This window comes from Chrysemys picta, chromosome 1 (genome assembly GCF_011386835.1).
Source record: "Chrysemys picta bellii isolate R12L10 chromosome 1, ASM1138683v2, whole genome shotgun sequence".
Classification (NCBI taxonomy): Eukaryota; Metazoa; Chordata; order Testudines; family Emydidae; genus Chrysemys; species Chrysemys picta.
The window spans coordinates 146,125,533-146,145,201 of NC_088791.1; the positions used below are offsets into that span (position 1 = coordinate 146,125,533).

General features: G+C 43.5%; 1 protein-coding gene across 2 annotated transcripts; it reads right to left on the minus strand.

Annotated features, from left to right (window-relative positions):
- Positions 1–1,642: 1,642 nt before the first annotated feature.
- LOC101946936 (3 beta-hydroxysteroid dehydrogenase/Delta 5-->4-isomerase-like) lies at positions 1,643–19,222 on the minus strand. Of its 2 annotated transcripts, none has more exons than XM_024108877.3 (4): positions 18,560–19,222; positions 18,041–18,263; positions 8,565–8,729; positions 1,643–2,607 (listed from the first exon to the last, which is right to left on the minus strand). In XM_024108877.3, the coding sequence occupies exons 2-4, from the start codon at positions 18,192–18,194 to the stop codon at positions 1,793–1,795; spliced, it is 1,134 nt and encodes a 377-aa protein (XP_023964645.1). In that variant the 5' UTR covers positions 18,195–18,263; positions 18,560–19,222; the 3' UTR covers positions 1,643–1,792. The 2 variants fall into 2 exon arrangements, with proteins under 2 accessions (XP_023964645.1, XP_005292791.1); XM_005292734.4 differs by having other exon boundaries at positions 18,041–18,259; positions 18,560–18,689.
- Positions 19,223–19,669: the final 447 nt, after the last annotated feature.

Genomic DNA, 19,669 nt, shown 5'->3' on the forward strand with positions numbered 1-19,669 from the left:
AGGACCTATATGGGAACCTATGGCGAACAAACATATAGTAATGGGCTTTTCAGTCTAGCAGAGAAAGGTATAATATGATCCAATGGCTGCGTGTTGACGCTCGACAAATTCCGACTGGAAATAAGGTGTACATGTTTAACAGTGAGAGTAATTAACTGGTGGAACAACTTATCAAGGGTCGTGGTGGAGTCTCCATCACTGACAATTTTTAAATTAAGGTTGGTTGTTTTTCTAAAAGATCTGCTCTAGGAATTATTTTTGGGAAATTCTGTGGCCTGTGTCAAACAGGAGGTCAGACTAGATGGTCACAGGGTTCCCTACTAGCTTTGGAATCTATGAAAAAAAGTAGGTATGCAATTATACTAAAGCAAAATGGTAACATTTTGCACCAGTGTTGTAAATGACAATAGGGTGCGAGGCAGCAGAAAATTAGTCCCAGTGGAGGCTTTGAGTGCTCAACACCTCTGAAAATGAAGTCTATTAATAGTTTAATTTGTATCATTAAGTTTCAGTGTTAACACCATGCTGAGATGAACAGAGAAATTCCCACCTCTTAGGGTTGTTTCAGGCTGGCTGTAGAGTCAGGAAGACAATGCAGCACTGGATCACATTCAGAAGATTTTTTAAATCAGGATTGGTTTTCTTTGAAAAAGATGTGCTTTAGTTCAAAAGGAATTATTTTGGGTAAGTTCTGTGGCCTGTGTTATACAGAGGGCAGCCTAAATGACCACAGCTGTCCCTTCTGGCCTTGGAATCTATGAACTTTGCAGGGAAACCCCGTCTAGGTACCATGGCTTTCCTGCAACATCAGTTTTCTTAATTTTGTTATTGCCTTTGTCCTTTGCTCTTACTGGGCTTCCATCAAATTTACCATAGTTACGTAATTGGCAAGTTAAGGGGCTATAGGCTGACAGCCTTAAGATATCCAAGGGCATTACCCACCACAAAGCACTAATAGAATATTACTTTGCACTTATATAGTGCTTTGCACATTCAAATTGATGGGTAGACATTAGCTAAGTAATCTTCACAACTGTCCTGGGAGTAGGTGGTGTTCTTCTTGTAATGCAGCTAAGGGAAACTGAGGCACAAAAAGGTTAGTGACGTGATCAAAGTAACCCAGCAAATCAGCAACAGAATCAGGAACAGTAGAACTTGTTTTACCCAGTTGACTAACGCATATGATATCAGGAAATTTTCCATATATATTTTCAAAAATGGGGCCATAAAGTTAGAAGCTGAAGCCCATATTTGGGCACCTAAGAAAGGTATCTAAAGTTGGATCCTAAAAAAGGAAACAAAAATATTAGACACCACTTTGAAAAGGTGGACTACTGTCCCTATTTGTTATAAGAGCTTCTACAGTCAGGTTGCTCCCACCTGTTTTATATGGATATAATCTGATGATGGTACGTGGAGTGTGGCGTGTGTGGGTGGGTATCCAAACACTGCTGGGAGAGATAATAATGGAGCCTTTTGTCCTTTTCCAAAAGTCTCAGATAAAGTTAAGAGAAAGGGAAGGGCTGAGTATACTTCAGAAGAGACTCTACTCAAATAAAATATCTGTGTTGCAGAGCGGAAGATGTGGCTGTAGATTATACAGTAACCGTGATAATAAATCAGCCCATCCACCACAAACAAATGAAGAGTTTCATATTCTTTATTCATTCCAATTTTTCATTACACAGATTTCACATTTCAATGCTTTGTTGTCGTCTTTTACTGCAATTCCTCCAGCTCACCTGTGGCTCATGGGCCTGCTCGTCTTGCCTTGCTTCAGCTTCTCTCAGGCTTAGGCAGCCTTGTTTTTCAGGTACTCCCTCCTTTGCGGAATCACTGAGGCAATCCACTGGCTGGTGCGCTGCTTGGCTTCTTTCCATTTGTAGCGGGGCACGTAGCCAAAATCCTGCCATGCCTTCCTGTAGGAGAATGTGAACTGCGTGTTCAGCAAGATTACAAGGTGACGGTTGGTGGAGGGGATGTATTTGACAAAGGGCCTAAGCAGGAAGCTCACAACCTCCAGCAGTAGCGCAAAGTAGTACAGCATCATCAGCGGCATGGGCAGGTGGGGCTCAATCCCAAACCCTAGCTCCTTGGTCAGCTCATAATTTAGGTCGGCATAGCTCATATGAGGAGTGTCATCAGAGATGTAGTAGAAGTGCCCTTTGATGTGCTTGGCTTTTTCCGGGTTCCTCAGAGCTTTTGCCACCTGGATGTGAGCCCATGCAATGTTTCCCACGTATACAGGATTCACCAGAGCCTCCTTCCTAGAAATCCGCAGGTAGACATTTTTGTTCAAGAGGCTTTTATCCAGGTGATTCTGGAGAAACGGGCATTCTTCTCCAAAGATGTACATGGACCTCAAGGCACATGTCAGGAAGATGCCACCATCCTTCAGTGCCTGGCCATTTGCCTTCAGCACAGACGTCTCTGCCAGTCTCTTACTCTGGGCATAAGGAAATCCTGATGTGCTCTCATAGGCTGTATCTTCATCCCCATTGCAAATGGGGTCCCCTCTGCAGTTTGGGCCTGTCACTTCTATGGTACTGGTGTAGATGAAGTGCTGGACATTACTGCGGACACAGGCATCCAGCAGTAGCTGGGTACCTTGAAAAGAGGAACATGTTAGTAAAGCAGTAGATAACTGGACTGCCTGATGGACAGAGGCCGCTCAAGAAGATCTGCTGCCATACTCAAAATAGCCTACCCACTTGACTACCTGGCACTGCAGACCACTCTGCGGGGGTAGGTGGCGGGGGGAGCAGAGCACTCTAACTGCCCTGTGTAGACCCTGCTGGCATGAACTAAAAGGAAGGTAGCTAGTGTGTGTTACTGTAATTCTGCTTGAAAGAGGATTACATCAATGTGAACTAGGTACTTTTTAGTTTGTGCCAGCAGGGTCCACATGGGGCAGTGAGAGTGCTGCATGTTAGAGCACTTTGCCATTCACACCCCAGTAGACCAATCTGCAGCACTGTGCAGACAAGCTCCCAAAATGGATTTGCTCAGCAATCTGCCGCCCTAGGCCACTACCTAGTTTGCTTGCACCTAGAATGATCCCTGCTGATGAAGCTTCAGATTTAGTCCTCCCCAACCAGGGGAAGGTATGCTTATTAGCTTGAAATAGCATCTCGTGAAACAGCTGTCCACAGCTGCCCCTGAAACTATCAGTTCCTTACTCTGGAGCCTGACAGGAATCCTCTCTTGAATTAGGTGGTAGGTTCAACCAAACTGAATATTTTTGGATTTTTTTTTAGTTGGGAAGAGGGAGTCAACTCAGCTGTTTGAGTTATACAAGGATGAAGCATATACATGCTCTTTAATCAAACAACTACTTGTTTTTGGTTTGGTCTGTGTATTGTCTAGGCTGTGCACTGAAGGGTTACATTTTGCTCTCACTTATACTAGTGTAAACTCAAAGTAATTTCAGTAACTTCAAATTTACACAGTTGAGGCTGGGCTCTTTAAAACACCACCTCATTCATTATGACAGGTTTCAGAGTAGCAGCCGTGTTAGTCTGTATCCACAAAAAGAAGAACAGGAGTACTTGTGGTACCTTAGAGACTAACAAATTTATTAGAGCATAAGCTTTCGTGGACTACAGCCCACTTCTTCGGATGCATATAGAATGGAACATATATTGAGGAGATATATATAGACACATACAGAGAGCATAAGTTTTTTTTCTCTTAATTAATTGGCCTCTCAGAGTTGGTAAGACAACTCCCACCTGTTTATGCTCTCTGTATGTGTGTATATATCTCTCCTCAATATATGTTCCATTCTATATGCATCCGAAGAAGTGGCTTATGCTCTAATAAATTTGTTAGTCTCTAAGGTGCCACAAGTACTCCTGTTCTTCTTCATTCATTATGCACCATCCATTCTGTGTACTGAGGCCCCAGTGTTACAGTCCATCCTTGAGACAGAAACATGCTTAAGTGCTTTGCGAAATGTGTTTAAAATGCTTTGTTTAAACTGCAGCCTGAGGGCTTGATCCAAAATCAGCTGTATTCAGTGGTAATCTTTCCATTGACTTCAATCAGCTTTGGATCAGGCCTTGAATAAAGTAGGATGCTGCAAAGATAATGTATATAATCATGTAATCAAAGACTATATTATAATGTACAAGGAGCAGAGTGCATCTTTCACTTTGGCATTTCCTGACTGTTGCTTTTCACTTTGGAACCTTGATGCTGTCTTTACCATAGCTTTCTTTATGGAATATAAGTCTTTTTTAAATGCACAATCACATTATTTTTCAAATTAAATGCTATTATAATGCATACACCAAAGGCTGCATGCTCAACTTTGTCTTCCAAGCGCAACAAAACAGACAAAATTAAATAAACAAATTCCCAACATGGCTTCAGAAATCAAAGATCTGAGTGTTAAATTAATAATAGCTAGAAATAAAGGAGGGAAATGTCCAAGCAAGACTATTCAGTCTGTTAGTGGAAAAGACAAAGCAAGCAAAATGCAGAATGAGTTAATATTGCCTAAGGGACTATGGGGAATAAAAAAGGCTTTTGTAGTTTTATCAAAGGAAAAAGAAACACTGGTGAAAAATTTAGATTTGTTTAATAATGAGAAGTGAAGTGGGAGGAATTATTGACTTTAACCTGTCTGGCATACTGAACTCCTTCAGTCTTTAACAAGAAAAATAAAGAAAAGATGTTTGAACAGCTAGGAAGTAATGAAGACCTTGTTTAAAAAAAACAAAACACTTGTTATGCAGCCAAGAATAAAATAGTTACAAAAATTGAATTCATATAAGTCAGTATGTCTAGATGACATGCAATACAGGGTTTTAGGGAAAGTTCTTAATTAGCTTTCCATGACAGTAAATTTTTTTTTAAAGTAATGAAAAACTAGTGAGGTACAAAATTGGCGGGGGAGGGGAAAAATCTTCAGAAGTAGCATCTGTTCAGTACAACTCTGACCCCAATAAATTTAAATGCATACAAAATTGTATTAAGGATGTGGATTTAAAATAAAATATTGTGGAAATACAAAAGTTCAGGTACTCACAGCAATGTTAATTTGCTCGTATTTCATGTAGTGTATATTTATTTAATGGACCAGTGCTGTAAATTCCTACTCACATAAGTATTATTTACTTACATAAGTAGTCCCATTGGCTTGAGAGGAAATTTTACCTGAGTCAGGACAGAATAAGGGCCTGGACAAACTAACAAAACCCACCAAACAAAAACTAGTTGGTCCACTGATAAGTTGTATGTGATTGTGTGGCAGAGAAAGCCTTGGTTTAGGTCAGTGGTTCTCAAACTAGGGCCGCCGCTTGTTCAGGGAAAGCCCCTGGCAGGCCGGGCCGGTTTGTTTACCTGCCGCGTCCGCAGGTTTGGCCGATCGCGGCTCCCACTGGCCATGGTTCGCCGCTCTAGGCCAATGGGGGCTACAGGAAGGGCAGCCAGTATGTCCCTCGGCCCACGCAGCCCCCATTAGCTCAGAGCAGCGAACCGCGGCCAGTGGGAGCCATGATCGGCCGAACCTGCAGACGCGGCAGGTAAACAAACCGGCCCGGCCCGCCAGGGGCTTTCCCTGAACAAGTAGCGGCCCTAGTTTGAGAACCACTGGTTTAGGTTGCTCTCAACTTAACTTCTCCCTTTCCTGACTCTTAGGGGTTTGAATTCTCAGACCCAATGTTTCACTCTTCATTGCATTTAATTTTTATAAAGTCCCCTAAGAGCTTTGAAATGAGCTCTCCATGAGGTGGATGAGGTCACTGAGGGAAGTGCAAACTCTTGATGGTATTGGACCAAATCCCAAAGTCCTTGCTTGGGGTCAGCTGCTCCCTGCAGCAAAACTCATGAGAGGGAGCCATGATGGAGGAAAACGCCATGAGGGCTCCTCCCAGATATTTCAGTTGGAGGGGAGGTTGAGAGAGGCAGTGTTCCCTCTCACACCCTGCATCTCCACAGAATAAGCTGGAGGCCTCAGCTCCAAACCCTGTGGATCCTGTGCAGGAGGCCAGGCCTTTATCCTCACAGTATGGATCATGACTTGATCATTTAAACTGAAAAATTCTTTAACATGAGTGAATCAGAATTGGAGCTTGATCAGTGTCTGCGGTCTGGCTCTTGTAAGTGTCACTGCCTATGTGTGCTTGACATGTATCTTTATTAGACGAGGTTAGTTATCAAGCAGAAACAAAAGGTTCATTCTGAGGGGCATCATGTATGTAGCTGGGTGCTGGGATGGCCACAAGGCAGCAGAGCACTAGTGAACTAGTGTTCTCAGGTGGAGCCTGAGGGGGACTTCAGTACTTACTGCACATTGGGAAGTGTGTTTTGGGTTTCTTGGTGCTCTCTGCACCTGTCTTTCCCTCTGGTTTTGAGGCCTAGGAGCAGGATTGCTAGGCTATCAGGTGCTCTCTACAGGTAATTCTACTAAACACTTTCCATTCAGCCTTAGTTTTTAGTTTCTAGCTGTAGTAAAAACCTTGTAGAGACACTTGTTGTTTAGAGGGACTTTGAGGTTGTTTTATAAATGTGCAAAGACTTTTCAAAATTCTTCCTCTGCCTAACACCCTCCTGCCTAAAGGAAGGGGTTGGGCATACTCAGCTCCAGCTCCCCAGCCTCTCTCCTGTTGTTATAACCTTTAACAAATGTGGCTTTCACATGATTTTATGTAATGTATTCTGTGAAAAAATATGTAGTAAAAGAGAAAATAGTGAGGGGAGAGTTATAAATACCCTTCAAAGTTAGTATATATATTTTATATTTAGTGTGTGTGTGTGTGTGTGTGTGTGTGTGTGTGTGTGTGTGTGTATATATATATATATATATAAAATGCACCATCCGTAGATGTTTTTCCCCTAAGATTCCCAGATTTCTCCCTGTCCCCTCCCACCAGGAGCCTGGCCAGCTGCCTTCTCTGCTGAAATTTGTGGGCACTTTCAATTCACACTTTCTACTGAACAGATAGAATTAAAGGTGCTGGCTGCTGAGCTCATGGGTAACAGAAGCAGATTCAGACTGCCACTTGCCTCTCTCCCTTTCCCTCCTTCTTTCCCACAATTTCCCGTCTCTTCCTCCTCTTCTTTCCCACCGTGAACTATATCTGAAATGTAACCCCAGCTGCCTCCGATGAAGCTTGGTGTCATAGATCCAACTGGGTGCTCCCTTCAAGCCATCCACCAGACTGCTGTGAGGGGAATCCAAACCTTTGTATCTCTGGAGCCCCCTCACAGCAGTCCTAGTGAGTGGCCATGGAGTGGCACTTGCTATGTTCTATTACACCTGGCTACAGGGAAAAGCAGTAATTTTAATCTGAACAATGATGGGCGGCCAATATCCGAACAAGGGATTCCCACAAATATGTTTCCATTTGCCTGTGAGAAGCCCTGTGTCCCAGGTCCACACCTGTTGCTCTTTGGCACGAAGGACTGGGAAGTATAGTAATTTAAACAAAAACGCTTTCTCAGCCCAGGCAGGGGGATGGCAGAATGGGGCAGATCAACTAGTTTTGAGTGACACAGCTCTAGGGATCCACTGAGTACTGGGGGAGCACAATGTAGGGCTCAAAGCATAACTTCAAGTGGGGATAATGATCTGGTGTGAGGGAGGAGGATGGGGGGGGTCTCCTTTTCTTGGGAAATGTATTGAAATTCCCTGATGTTTGATGAAACCTGGAACATTTGCTTTTCAGCACTCTTTGAAAGAGGCCCAGGGACAGATGATGGCACAGTTGGTTTAGGAGGATCTGGGAAGGGGGACTTCATCGCTGACAGGGAAATCACTTAAACCCTCCCTTCAGTTTGATGAGGAATTTTAACAGTGAGCATCTGGGAGGACCTAGGAGCCCCTCCTGCCTTTGAAGTTTGATTGCAGGAAAAAAGGCAGAGGGAAGGACAAGGGTGAAGAGAGGGGGAAAGGAAAGGAGAAGCACAAGCCTGGAAGAGTCCCAGGAGGTGGTTATAGGAGATGAGGGTAATTGTATATAAAACCTGTAATACTTTAAACACAGCCAAATCTCTGCAGCCATGGAGGAGAAGGGGAATAGGTGCTGGCAGGGGGGCTGTGGAAGGAAGTGATATTAAAAATACCTTTCTGGGCATTTTTCAGCAAGTTAACATGGCAGGCATGGGGATTCTCCTCCTTTTGATGATGTGTGTGGGTACTGAAAAGGCCCAGTCAGAACAAGACTATGACAATCCACACCCAAAGCCAAACTACTGTTGCTGTAGACAATAATTTTGCACTGCACCTTGTGGGGGGGGGGGGGGAGGGAGATGTGTGACAGAAGATAGGAATTAACAGGTGTCTTCTCTCCCTGAAGTCCCTCATTCTAGTCTCAGGGCCTGATTATGCATTGCCCTGCATCTTTCCACTGCTGCAAAGTAGGTGCACAATGTTACCCAATCAGCCCAGCAAAGTTTTACACACACTTTGGCCGAGTGTAAATGACTGCACAAGGCGCAGCAGGGCAACCCTGTGAATCAGGTGTTTGGTCATGACAACTGTGTCCTTCCCTAGGCAGATGATGGTCATTACTATAGACTCAAGGCTTAAAACAATAAAGGAAATCCACTCTGCTCACCCGTTACATTGACTTCCCAGAGCAGCTGCTTCTCTACAAGGCCCAAGGTGTCAATGATGGATGCTGTATGGATGACAAGGGAGACACCCTGGCAGGCGCTGTCCAAGAACATAGCATCCCGGATGTCCCCTTCCAGCATCTTCACCACAGTCTGACCCTTGAAATCTGCAAGAGCAACATGAAACAAAGAAAGTGGCCTTCATCGGCATGACAAAGAAGCATAATAAAGGGCGTGGTGTGGCGCTCAACCAAGAGAAATGCTTATACTGATCTCATGGTTGCAGTTGTGGGACTGCTTGGGCTGAGGGATATTTTGGGGGCAAGCAAACTATATGGCTTTTTCCCATTGGCTATATTCTTTTAAGCTCTAGTTGCAGTTTTATATAATTCTTATATTTGCTAATTTCTGGAATGTGTTTGGGGCAAACATACAACCCGATCCTTTTTTTTTTTAAAAAGAGAAACATCTTTCAGTGCCAGAAAACTGCCTACAGCAGGGCTACAAATTTCTTTTTACGTGCACACTGTGCAGTACATAGGTTGATAAGTGTGGTGCTTTGCTACTCATGAAAGTAGGCGTTTCCCTTAAAGATGACTGGCAGCATCCCTCCAGTCATGAGACGCACACACAGCTCTGCAGATGCACACAATTCCTGTCCAATAAACCTCCTTGTTCTTCCAGCCCTACTCCCACAGCTCTTCCAATGCAGGTCTCACATATCTTTTTGAGGCCTGTAAGTCCTGAACTCCTTGCTACTCCAGGGCTGGACCTCAGCTTTCATAAAGCACTACAGCTTTAATCTGCAGCACCTCCTGCTATTCCAGTGTTAGGCTCTAGACTCTGCTCTCTTGATACATCTCGTCCTGACTTGCCATACCGCTGCTTTTCCAGGCCTGGGCTCCACACACACATCTGCTAATGTACCTCAATCCTGACCTGCAGCAAACCTGCTGTTCTAGAGTTGGGCTGTCTTCATCTCAGTCCTGACCTGCAGTACCTCTACAAATCCAGTCCTAGGTCATACATTGCTCCCAAGTTCTGCTACGCCCCAATGTCCGTCACTAAGTACGGTAATTTTGTCAAGTGTCTGTCATGCAACATGGTGGTGCCAAGCCAACCCCAGTCTTATAGTCTCTTATGCTGTGACAGCTACAGTATTATGATGTTAACAAATGGCCATTGCAGGCAAGAGACTCCCCCAGCCCCGTTTATTTCACTTACAGCCTGAGCCACAATTGAAATCCAGGGGTGAAATCCTGGAGTTTAACCACTGACTTCATTAGAGCCAGGATACCACCCCAGATTTTTAATGATGAAAGGCTAATATATATATTTATTGTGCTTTGGCACTGAATACAAAGAGCATTTAAGAAGTTTTCTCTGTGGGTATCCCATTGCCGATTTAATATGACAGTAATGAACTTTTATTAATAAAAAAAAAGCTATTTTAATGCCTCTTTTTCATAGATTCGAAAGCCAGAAGGGACCATTGTGATCATCTAATCTGACCTCCTTTATATATCAAAGGTCACCAACACCACCCAGCCCCCCATATTAAACCCAACAACTGGAATTAGGCCAAAGTATTACAATCCTCAGGAGACTATCCTATTCATAGATTCTGAGGTCAGAAGAGATCTTTGTGATCATCTAGTCCAGGGGTCTCAAATACGCGGCCGTAGCCTGCGGAGTTATTTGCTGCGGCCTGCCAAGCTCCCTGCCCCCCCGAGTTATTTCCTGTGCCCGCCAAGCTCTCACACACACACACACACACACACACACACCAAGCGTGCCACATCCCAGCTGTTCTGCCTAACTCCAGGTGCTTCCCACTGCCAAACAGCTGTTTGGTGGCGCTTAGCGCTTTCCAGGAGGGAGGGGGAGGAGCAGGGAGCCGCGCGCTCAGGGGAGGAGGTGGAGAAGAGGCGGGGCAGGGCTGGGGATTTGGGGAAAGGGTGGGAAGAGGAAGGGGAGGGGCGGGCCTCATGGAAGTGGTGGAGTAGGGGCGGGGCCGGAGGCAGCGGTAGGGGGGTGTCAGTGATGTGGCCCTCAGGCCAATGTACTAGTCCTCATGTGGCCCTCGTGGTCATTTGAGTTTGAGATCCCTGATCTAGTCTGACCTCCTGTATAACTCAGAACTTCTACAAAATAACTCCTAGAGCAGAGCTTTTAGAAAAAAACATCCAATCTTAATTAAAAACTTGTCAGTGATGGAGAATCCACCACAACCCTTGGAAAATTGTTCCAATGGTTAATTTACATTTATTGTTTAAAATGTACACTTTATTCCCAGTCTGAATTTGTCTAGCTTCAATTTAAGAACATAAAAACGGCCATACTGGGTCAGATCAAAGATCCATCTAGCCCAGTATCCTATCTTCTGACAGTGGCCAATGCCAGGTGCCCCAGAGGGAATGAACAGAACAGGTAATCATCAAGTGATCCATTCCCTGTTGCTCATTCCCAGCTTCTGGCAAACAGAGGCTAGGGACACCATCCCTGCCCATCCTGGCTAATAGCCATTGATGGACCTATCCTCCATGAATTTATCTAGTTCCTTTCTGAACCCTGTTATAGTCTTGGCCTTCACAACATCCATTGGCAAAGCATTCCACCTTTTGACTGTGCGTTGTATAAAGAAATACTTCCTTTTGTTCGTTTTAAACCTGCTGCCTATTAATTTCATTTGGTGACCCCTAGTTCTTGTATTATGAGAAGAAGTAAATAACACTTCCTTATCTACTTTCTCCAAACCAGTCATGATTTTATAGACCTCAATCATATCCCCCCCTTACTCATTTCTTTTCCAAGCTGAAAAGTTCCAGTCTTATTAATCTCTCCTCATATGGAAGCTGTTCCATACCCCTAATCATTTTTGTTGCCAAGTCATTTGATCCTGTTGTATCTTTCTCTGCTAGATTGAAGAGTCCATTATTAAATATTAATTCCCCATGCAGGTACATATAAAAAGTGATCAAGTCACCCCTTATCCCTCTCTTTGTTAAACTAAATAGATTCAGCTCCTTGAGTCTACTACTATTAGGCATGTTTCTAATGCTTTAATCATTCTGTTGGCACTTCTCTGAACCCTCTCCAATTTATCAACATCTTTGAACTGTAGACACCTGAACTGGACACAGCATTCCAGCACTGTCGCACAAATGCCAAATACAGAAATAAAATAACCTTTTAACCCCAACTCCAGATTCCCATTTATGCATTGCTGGATCACATTAGCTCTTTTGGACACAGCATCACATTGGGAGCTCATGTTCAGCTGATTATCCACCAAAATCTTTTTCAGAGTCACTGATTCCCCCCATCCTGTAAGTATGGCCTACATCCTTTGTTCCTAGATATATACATTTACATTTAGCCATATTAAAACACATAATTTTGCTTGCACCCTGTATACCGAATAATCCAGATCACTCTGAATCAATAACCTGTCCTCTTCATTATTTACCATTCCCCCAATTTTTGTGTCATCTGCAAACTTTATCAGTGTGATTTTATGTTTTCTTCCAGGCTTGGAAGATGTTAAATAGCACAGGGTCAAGACCTGAGCCCTTCAGGACCCCACTGGAAACACACCCGCTTGATGACAATTCCCTGTTTACAATTACATTTTGAGACCGACCAGTTAGCCAGTTCTAATCCATTCAATGTGTGCTTGTTGGTTTTATATCATTCTAGTTTTTAATGAAAATGTTGTGCGGTGCAGAAGTCTACGTACATTACACCAGCACTATTATCTTTATCAACCAAACTTTTATTCTCATCAAAAAAAGATATTGCATCAGTTTGACTGGATCTATTTTCCATCAATCCATGTTGATTTGCATTAATTATATTGCCCTCCTTAGTTTGTTATTAATAGAGTCCCATATCAGATTCTCCATTATATTGCCCAAGATTGATATCAGGCTGACAGCTCTGATATCCCTTTTACCCTTTTTAAAAATTGGCACAACATTTGCTTTTTTCCATTCTTCTGAAACTTCTCCAATGCCCCAGGACTTACTGAAAATCAACATTCAGTCAGCTCTTTTAAAACTCTCGGAGGCCAGTTATCTGGACCTCCTGATTTAACAATGTCTAACCTTTGTAGCTACTGCTTAACATCCTCCAGAAATACTAGTGGAATGGAAAGAATGCTATCATCTCCATGTGATGAGACTATATCATCTATATTTCCCCAAGTACAGAACATAAATATTTATTGAGCACATCTGCCTTTTCTGCATTATTATTGATAATTCTACCATTTCCATCTAATAATGGACCAGTACCACTGACAGGATTCTTTTTTGTTCCTAATATACTTTAAAAATTCCTTGTTATTGTCCTTAACTCTGCTGGCTATAGAGTTTGCTGTCTGTTCTTTTGCTTCTCTTATCAATTTTCTACTATTCCTAACTTCTGATTTCTGTTCATTACTATCAACTTCCCCTTTCTTCCATTTGTTTTTATATATACACATATATTTTTCCTCACATAGTCTTTCTGACCTGACTGCTGGTTTATGAAGTGTTAAGAAGATCTAAGCCTTAATCTAAAAATAGTGCCACATATCTGGTGACTGATACATTCTCTCTCATACTCATTCATTTTATAGCTCACATTATTACCTACTTACATTTTCAAAACCCCTTAAACCAGTTTTTTACTTGTGTATATGCAAAATGTTTGATTACATATGTGGACCCACTCTTGACAGACACAGACACCTGTGAATATTCTGTAAATATTCAGTCACTGGGCTTGTTCTAACATCTACTAACATTAGGATTATCATCAGAAAAATCCAGTTGGTGTAGAATCCATGTGTTTGTACAATACCTAGCATAATGGAGTCCTGGTCCAAAGGTATACTGAGGAAGTGGGGCTAAAATGTGCTCACTGTAGGCCATGTCCTGTTCCACTGAAATCAATGGAAATTGCTTCATGAGTACAACTTGGGCCAGATTCACTTCTCATTTACATCAGCTTTACCCCCATTGAGTTCAGTGACTCACACCTGAGTTATTCCTGATGTACATTGGTCTGAGAGGGAAATTAGGCCCTGGAGGGGATGAGGAGAGCAATGAGGAGGGAGTATTAATGCTAGGGGGAGGTTATTATAAAGATGGATGAACAAAGAACAAATGACTTTTATGTGTCTGGTCTTCAACCAGCTATCAGAAAAGCATGTGTGTCTTGGGATTGGGGGAGGGGGCAGAAATTCGACCCCTCAGTTTCATTGTGGTACATTCTGTTGAACAACAAGCATATACAATCCTTGGCTGTATCTGTTCTAAGACAGCAGGCAGCCTGGGCAGACATTTTGCCTACATGACTCACACTTTGCCTGTGTCACCTGAGCTGTAAACAAGGGTACTGCCTGTTGCTTGGCAGTCTATGCTTGGAAATTTGATGGTTATTCTAATAAACTATAATTGCTACTGCAAGCGGCATCTGCCTTACCAATTCAGTCATATTAGCTGCCTAAAACTATTTGTCTCTATCTTCTACATATTGTTTAAAACGCATGCAAACATTTAAAGTCAGTAGAACTTAGGCTTCTAAGTGACTTAGGCATTTCTGAAAATTTATCCAATATGTTTTATTGTCGATCTTCCTTCAAATAGCTCCTAACTACTGCTGAGTTATTGTAAGTTAGATGCTACAGTCAGGCATACTGTATCAATTCCTAGATAAATAGATGACTGATTAAAAGAATGTAGCTCAGGCATCCACAGCAAAAATAGTGAAACCACATCTTATTTTAATTTGTAAGGAATTAAATGATTTGTCACATCTTGACCTGATTTATTATTGGGAAGCTGAGCCATTTATATGTATGTATGTATGTATGTATGTATGTATGTACTCTATTGGTCCCAGATCAGTTGTACTACTGTGAAGTGCTAGGGGTATTGTGCATGTCTCTTGTTAGTGCAGCTACAAGGGCAAACAAATCTAATTGCAGCTCTACGTTAATGTTGGATGTAGTAAGGCAGCTGCTATATTGAGATTTTCTGTAGTGGAATCTCCTAAACCAGTTTTCTTCAGTAACAACAATAATACACAACAATATGCCAATTTCCTTCTACTCTTCCCAATGGGGAATGGTGCTGAGTTAGTTGTCCATGTTTGGAACATCTAGCACTAGATGTCATGCTTAAATACTGGGCCTTCTGTGAGCACAAATCTTTGTAAAGTGATAGCTGCTGTGGTAGGCATGAAAGCTGCTGCTTTAAAATGATCAAGAATGCTCCTTGAAAAAAATTGAGCACTTAACAATATTTCTAACATTTCAAGAAACTTGCAATAGAATGTTGGGCAAATAAACTAGACCGGAGAAGTACTGGGAAACTTTGCAGTGGTATAGATAAATTTCAGGGTGGAGCCCACGACCTGGGTTCTTCAATGTGGCCTTTTATCTTATTCATTCTTAATAAGGAGGTTTAAATGACAAAACTACAGGCCCCCACTCAATACTTTTTTTGGAGTGGAGAATCCTGGCCCCATTGCATGCTGGGACCTGACTCTTCCACAGCGCACACCTTCATACCGAGGATGAAGGAACCAGCAATCTCCTCTATTTTATATGAGTTGAATGTGGCCCAGCAAGAAGCCCTGGATTAGGCAAAATGTGAATGTCCCTGTCCCTGACCTAAATAAATACAAAGCTAAGAGCTGTGAAATGCACATGTCTTCATGCCCTGTTTTTCAAGGACATTCAGATTAAAAGAACTCATGAAATGAACGAGTCAGTGTGCTCTTCACGTCTGTGTCACTGCTGCCTGAAAGAAATCCAGAAATAAGTATGGGCAAACAAATATAATGGCCCAGATCTTTTCATTCCAGTGGTAAATCAGGAATAACTCCCCTGAAGCCAATGGAGTTACATTGGGATATAACGGATGGATGTCAGTGAGAGGAATCAAGCCCAATGGTCTTGCAGCAACACTACATCTGGAACAGGAATCCCTACGTCAGGGACTGACTGTGGTAAGGGTACTGGCTCAAATTGTTTCACTTACTCCTGAGAGAGATCACTGAAGCATAGTCACTAGATGTGCATTTACAGAGCTGGGGATGGTAGTGACTCAAAGTTAATTATCTGGGTTTGGAGGGGGGAGTGTCATTCAGAGGTAGTTTAAGTATATTTGGGATACCTTGTGGTGCCACTCATTTTGACCCCTTCCCATTTGCAAGTCCCAAGAGCCAATGTGTCACTTGCTTTGGCAGTGGCAGGAGGGCAGATCTTAAAGGGTATGTCTACACTGCAATGAAACAGCTGCGGCTGGCCTGTGTCAGCTGACTCTGGCTTGCGGGGCTTGGGCTACAGGTATAATTGCAGTGTAGACATCCTGGCTCGGAGTCCCAAAGCCTGGGTTCCAGCCCAAGCCCGGACATCTAGACTGCAATTGTATAGCCCTGCAGCCCAAGCCCTGGAAGCCAGAGTCAGCTGACATGGGCCAAATGCAGCTGTTTTATTGCAGTGTAGAAATACCCAAAGAGTGAGAGAGAAGGTGCACAGATCTGGCATGTGTTGGGGGAGGGTGGGCAGGGGAGAGTTTAAGGGAATAGTGGATGGAGCTTTCCTGTTAAATAGAGGGAGAAAAGAGACCTTTGTTGCAGCCAGTCAGGGTTTCATTACACAGAAGGTGGCTCTGGTTCCTAAGGCCAGGGCCGCCCAGAGGGGGAGGCAAGTGGGGCAATTTGCCCCGGGCCCCACAGGGGCCCCCACAAGAATATAGTATTCTATAGTATTGCAACTTTTTTTTATGGAAGGGGCCCCAGAAATTGCTTTGCCCCAGGCCCCCTGAATCCTCTGGGCAGCCCTGCCTAAGGGGGCTAAATTATCCCCTCAGAGCTCTGAGTTAGCACAAAGACGCTCATGCTCCACTTTGTGCTACACTGTTACAGGAACAGTAAGCAGCACACGTTAGTGGGGGGCCCACAATATTGGGCCCACTTGTGAGTGCAGGTTTTGCAGCATTGTCTGATCTGCCTTGAGACTAGAATAGCACAGGCTGCTGTCGAAGTGTGAGATGCATTAACTGAGCTGGGGGGACCTTGGCTAACCCTTAGAATCATAGAATATCAGGGTTGGAAGGGACCTCAGGAGATCATCTAGTCCAACCCCCTGCTCAAAGCAGGACCAATCCCCAGACAGATTTTTTTACCCCAGTTCCTTAAATGGGCCCCCTCAAGGATTGAACTTGCAACCCTGCATTTAGCAGGCCAATGCCCAAACCACTGAGCTATCCCTCCCCCCTGTGCTTATTGGAACCTAGCATAGAATTTAATAGGGATGAAACCAACCAGCAGAGTTCTCTAAAAAATCTATTCTAAAACCCTGTGCAATTTAATAGAGAATTATATTCCTGCTGTAGAAGTCTATAAATTGATTTAAAATGCTATAGAAACATTATTATTCTTTATCCAGTTGTACAGGGTGATTCCGTAAAGACAATGGCTGCAGAGAAGGATGATCTGGTGGGTAAGGCACTGGACTGAGGGTAACATTTTCAAATGTGCCTAAGTGACTTAGAAGCCTAAGGCTCATTACAAGTCAAAGGGATGTAAGCTCCTAAGTCATTTTTGATAATGGGACTCAAGCTCCTACGTCATTTAGACATTTTAAAAAATATTGGTTCCTTGCTGTGCCATAGATGTCCTGTGTGACCTTGGACAAGTCACTTAATCTCTGTGCCTCAGTTTCCCAGCGAGGGATAAAAATACTCTATTTCTCTCATCCTTTCTCTGTCTTGTTTAGTTAGACTGTAAACTCTTAGGGGCAGGCGCTATCTCTTACTATAGGTTCTCTGAATACTGTCTGCCACAATGGGGCCGCAGTCTTGGTTGGGACTGCTGGGCCCTATTATAATAAAAATTAATAATAATTAAACTTATCCCAATATAGCTCAGTCAGTGTATCCCATTCTTGACTTGCAGAATCCCCCACTGTTCCAGTCTTGGACCCTCCTGCCCTGCCCCGCTCCCACCGCTCTGCCAATGCCCTGCGATCCTGACATGCAGAGCCCCCTCCTATTCTGGGGCTGGGCTCTCTTCTTTTCAGTCCTGACCTACAGTGCCCCCAAATGAGAACTGATTCTTGGCTTCTCTTGCACTAATCAACAGTGAGGAATTTTGTAATGATTTTGCTCTGCGGGCATCAAACTAATGAAAACTAGGTGGGTGTCATCCAATTAATTGCAACACAATAATAAATAATCTTCTGTACTATGTAGAGGCCCCAAGAGTCACCAGTGAAGCTACTGCCATTTCATTTTAACACCTATGATTTTTGTGCCACATTTACTTATCTTTACTGGGAATGCAAATGAAACACAGTATGCTTGAGGTAAGTCAGTCCCAGATTTGCAAATCTATAAAAGGGGAAAACCTTCCAAGAGGTTCTACTTGAGAGTGTATCTTAAGAATCCTCCTCCAATCCCCTATCCTAACAGTAATCACTTACTTGTAAAATTCCTGCGTGCCTCGTAGCTAAAGGCTTTGTCCAGGGTTCGGATCTCAGCCAGCTCCTTCTCTTCCTCCAGCAGTAAGCGGACAATTCTCTGGCCAAGAAACCCCCCTGCTCCTGTCACCAGACAGCTCACCCCAGCTAAAGACATGGCACCTGATTACTCCCTAGCTGCAAACCAGCCAGCTCCAGACCCAGGAAAGGCAGCTCCTCTTCCTGACTGGGAAGAAAAAGACACAGCATCAACTTCAAGAAGCCCAGTGAAACCAGTGATAACACCAGAAAGGGATTCCAGCAGAAAAAACAACCCAGTTTCAGACACCAACCCTAACTCAACAACTTCATTAACCTGTCAATTAACTTCACTGATACATTAATATTCAGAAGTTGCCTATACATTTTTTCATGGCAAATCACTAAGCACTTACTAATTAGATATTATATATAAGATGAGGAAATTCACAAATCTGAAGAAGTTAACTATTAAAATCAACATATATAATAAATAAACCTCACAGTTTTCTGTCTCTGGTCCTGGTTCTAACTTCCTAGGGTTCAGGAGGCAGGAACTAAAGAGTGGCTGGTATTTATGTACTGCACAGCTGGTACTACACTTATCTCCCTTTCCCTCCCTCCCTCCTCATTTGCCTTGGATTAATGATGACACAAAGACTCCCCCATACCCGCTCCTCATCGGTTTGGAGAACATCCTTGAAGTAACTGACATCTGAATGCCCATTTAAATGTGATCCTTTGTGCCTAGTCATTCTGGGACAGAAATAAAATCCCCCTGTGATAATTTCTGTTGCAGCCTGTGCCTGATGCTGGAGCTCTGACACTTTCCCACTAACTTAAAACCATGGAAAGAGGGACCATGGGCCAAACTGTGAGTTTTGTTTCAGAGGTTTCTGCCTGTTTGGCTCATGCTTCTTGTCCTTCTCTTGTTGTTAGAAAGGCTCATGCCTCAGGGCCTGCCTTTTCTCCTAACCCAACAGCCACCGTGGTAGGAGTGCATGGCCCATCTGTGCACAGCTCTAGCTGATCAATGAGAAGAGAGGATGCACTCTCCTTGCAAAGGCAGAATCACTGTTCCCAGTGAGCCCTGCTATTCTTCCATAATAGCCTGTGTCGTTGGGGGAGGGAGAGACAACTTGGTGCTCCCAGAGTTGTTGGAGGTCTGGAGAGTTGGGGGCAAGGAGCAGAGGAGTTACAGCTATGGAAACTCTTCAAGATAGGGTCTATATACTTAAAGGCATATACGTTCTCTTTTAAGTCATCTATAAATTCATGTATTTCAGGCAGCCATGGACTTCCCAGCACGCAGGCAGGGCCATGGTTCTGCAGCAATCCCTCTACCATTAAGATTCCATCAGAAATATAAGGGGACTGTTGATCGCTTACTAAAACTCAGTGGCTAGCTTCCAATACGAAAAGAAAGGGGAAGGGTCAATGGGAAATCAGGACCCGTGACTGACAGTCCCCTGGAGCAATGGGAAGAGGCCAATGACCCTCCAGGTCAGCCTGACTGACAGGGTGGCAGGCTAATGAGGGAATCAGGAGGCCAGAGAGGTCCTGTCCTCCCTGTGAGCTGGAATTGCCTGGAACAGAGTGGGGCCCAGCCAGGAG